General features: G+C 45.7%; 2 protein-coding genes and 1 long non-coding RNA gene across 6 annotated transcripts in view; 1 reads left to right on the forward strand and 2 right to left on the reverse strand.

Moving 5' to 3' along the window:
* LOC106942172 (uncharacterized) overlaps window positions 1-2,102 on the reverse strand; it is a 52,887-nt gene that overhangs the window by 18,028 nt on the left and 32,757 nt on the right. The window lies entirely within an intron of this gene.
* Window positions 1-2,102, reverse strand: part of LOC106942179 (uncharacterized) — a 21,684-nt gene that overhangs the window by 8,205 nt on the left and 11,377 nt on the right. The window lies entirely within an intron of this gene.
* LOC106942176 (uncharacterized) overlaps window positions 1-2,102 on the forward strand; it is a 19,688-nt gene that overhangs the window by 7,628 nt on the left and 9,958 nt on the right. For 2 of the 4 annotated variants that reach the window (XM_015025383.1, XM_015025386.1), the window contains exons 3-4: window positions 83-235; window positions 458-559. In XM_015025383.1, the coding sequence (XP_014880869.1) occupies window positions 83-235; window positions 458-559 (255 nt within the window). The remainder of the gene's footprint in view (window positions 1-82; window positions 236-457; window positions 560-2,102) is intronic. The other 2 variants (XM_015025385.1, XM_015025384.1) reach the window with 2 other exon arrangements.

Here is a 2,102-nt window from a genome sequence, read left to right on the forward strand (position 1 = left end):
AAAATGAAAATGTTATTTAAAAATATGTGATTCTCTACATAAATCTAAATCGTCTAAATCTTATGTCTCTGCCATCCATCGGTAGATCAGTCAACATCCTCCGTTTCAACTCGTTCAGCCTCGACACCAACAGATTCATCGAATCTCAACTACAGTACAGAAAGTTTCACACCTTCAGCTTCCTTTGAAACCACCAATCAGTCTGTGAGCCATGAAGAGGAGAAAACATCTGACGGTAAATCCAAACACTCAGATTTACTCTAATCTGGACTCTGTTCCCAACATGTTCTGCTGAGGGAGTCCAACAGAAAAGCAGCTAAAGATGAATATTTTCTGATTTTATTCTCCTTGCTGTGTCTCTTATTTTGAAATGTAAAAACTCTTCAGGGCTGCTGTCTCTGTTTGTATCTGTTTGTGTGAGCGATCAGCCTGATGCTGTGTGTGAAACGTTGTGCAGAAACGTGGCGCCTGATGGCGGTGGCTCTGACCGGGGCTGGCATCCTGTTATCTGCGGCTCTGCTGGTTCTCTGCAGACGGAGGTGTCACAGACTTCTGACAGGTAAACAACAGGAAACACATTCTGTGGTTCAGGGGCCTACAAACCCAGAAGAACCGGGTGAGAGATCAGCAGGGGGAACCATGCTGCAGTGAAGGCTCATGGGAACCAGAGCTGCCATCTGCAGCCAGGCTGTGACACATGAGGCCAGCTGATTCCTGGACAGGAAGTGATGTTGATCGCCTCCCAGCGCTGCCTTCAGGGCAGCCTGGAGGAGCGGGACCGCCTGGTGCAGCGCGCAGACCCGTACTGCCACCATGAGACGCAGACGTGGGGGTGGCTGTGTAAAGGTTGTTCTGGGTTCAACACTTCCTGTGTGAAAGAAGTCAAAGGTCGCCTCCGCCTGCCGTCTTCATGGGAAATTAAAAATGACACAAATCTAATTTGTGTTCAGATAAAATCCATCTTCATCAACTCTGACCTGCCAGACAGCATGATGCTGCCACCACCATGCTTCACCATCAGGATGAGTTTCCTTCACTGAGGAATTTTATACGAATAAATTGGATTATTTCTCTTATAACTGTGTCAAGTATGATAAAGTTTATCGATGCAGTTAAAAACAAGCAAACCTGTCATAACAGCAACATTAAGTTCTTGCAGAATAAAGACAAACATTTCATCATCCTCCACCTGTTTGCCACGTCACTTACAGCGTGAAGTGAAAACAGAATAACTTCCCTCTTTAGGTTTTAATTTTACTACTGACGGATTCCCTGTAAAGGACCTGAGCTGTGGATCTCTGCAGCTCACCCAGATTTAGCCAACACTCTCCATCAGCCAATCATCACTCTGCAATCAGGTTCCATGAAGGCCATGTGACCCAGCCAGCCAATCACATGAAGCCGACGGCCAGACATCCTCACATTAAGTTACTCCAGTCTCAGCACCAAACTACGGGACTTTTTAAAACCACAGATACCAGCAGTCTAAACAAATAGCAGGTTGCCATGGTAACAGTATGGTTTCAGTATGCGTCCGTTATGTTACCATTTGCTTCCTGGTTTCACTGCTTGGTACTTAAAACAACCACAGAGGCAACAGAGTAAGATCTCAGCAGGAACTCTCTGAAGACACATTTAAAAAAGAAACAAAAGAAGAAAGGAGGATTTATAAGAAACAAACTCATTTTACAGATTGAAAAGAGTTATTCTCTGTAAAATTAGTTATTCTTTGTAAAATAAAATGCTCTGCCAGCAGGAGGCGCAACATGTTGATGCTGTTTGGTAGTTTTATTTTTTAGGCCACGTTTAGTCTACAATCCTCACCAGCAGGTGGCAGTAATGATGCATTAAGTTATTGGCCAATCACCATAAAACAAGAAGAAGAAAAACCAATCACAGTACAGAGACGACAGCGTCAAACCTAGCAACGGGTTCACCTACACCTAGCAACGGGGTCACGGGGTGGCCCACACCTAGCAACAGGGTCACCCACATCTAGCAACGGGGTCAACCACACCTAGCAACGGGGTCACAGGGTGGCCCACACCTAGCAACGGGGTCAACCACACCTAGCAACGGGGTCAACCACACCTAGCAATGGG

This window comes from Poecilia latipinna, unplaced genomic scaffold, assembly GCF_001443285.1.
Source record: "Poecilia latipinna isolate Pla-1442-1.1 unplaced genomic scaffold, P_latipinna-1.0 Scaffold4087, whole genome shotgun sequence".
NCBI lineage: Eukaryota > Metazoa > Chordata > Actinopteri > Cyprinodontiformes > Poeciliidae > Poecilia > Poecilia latipinna.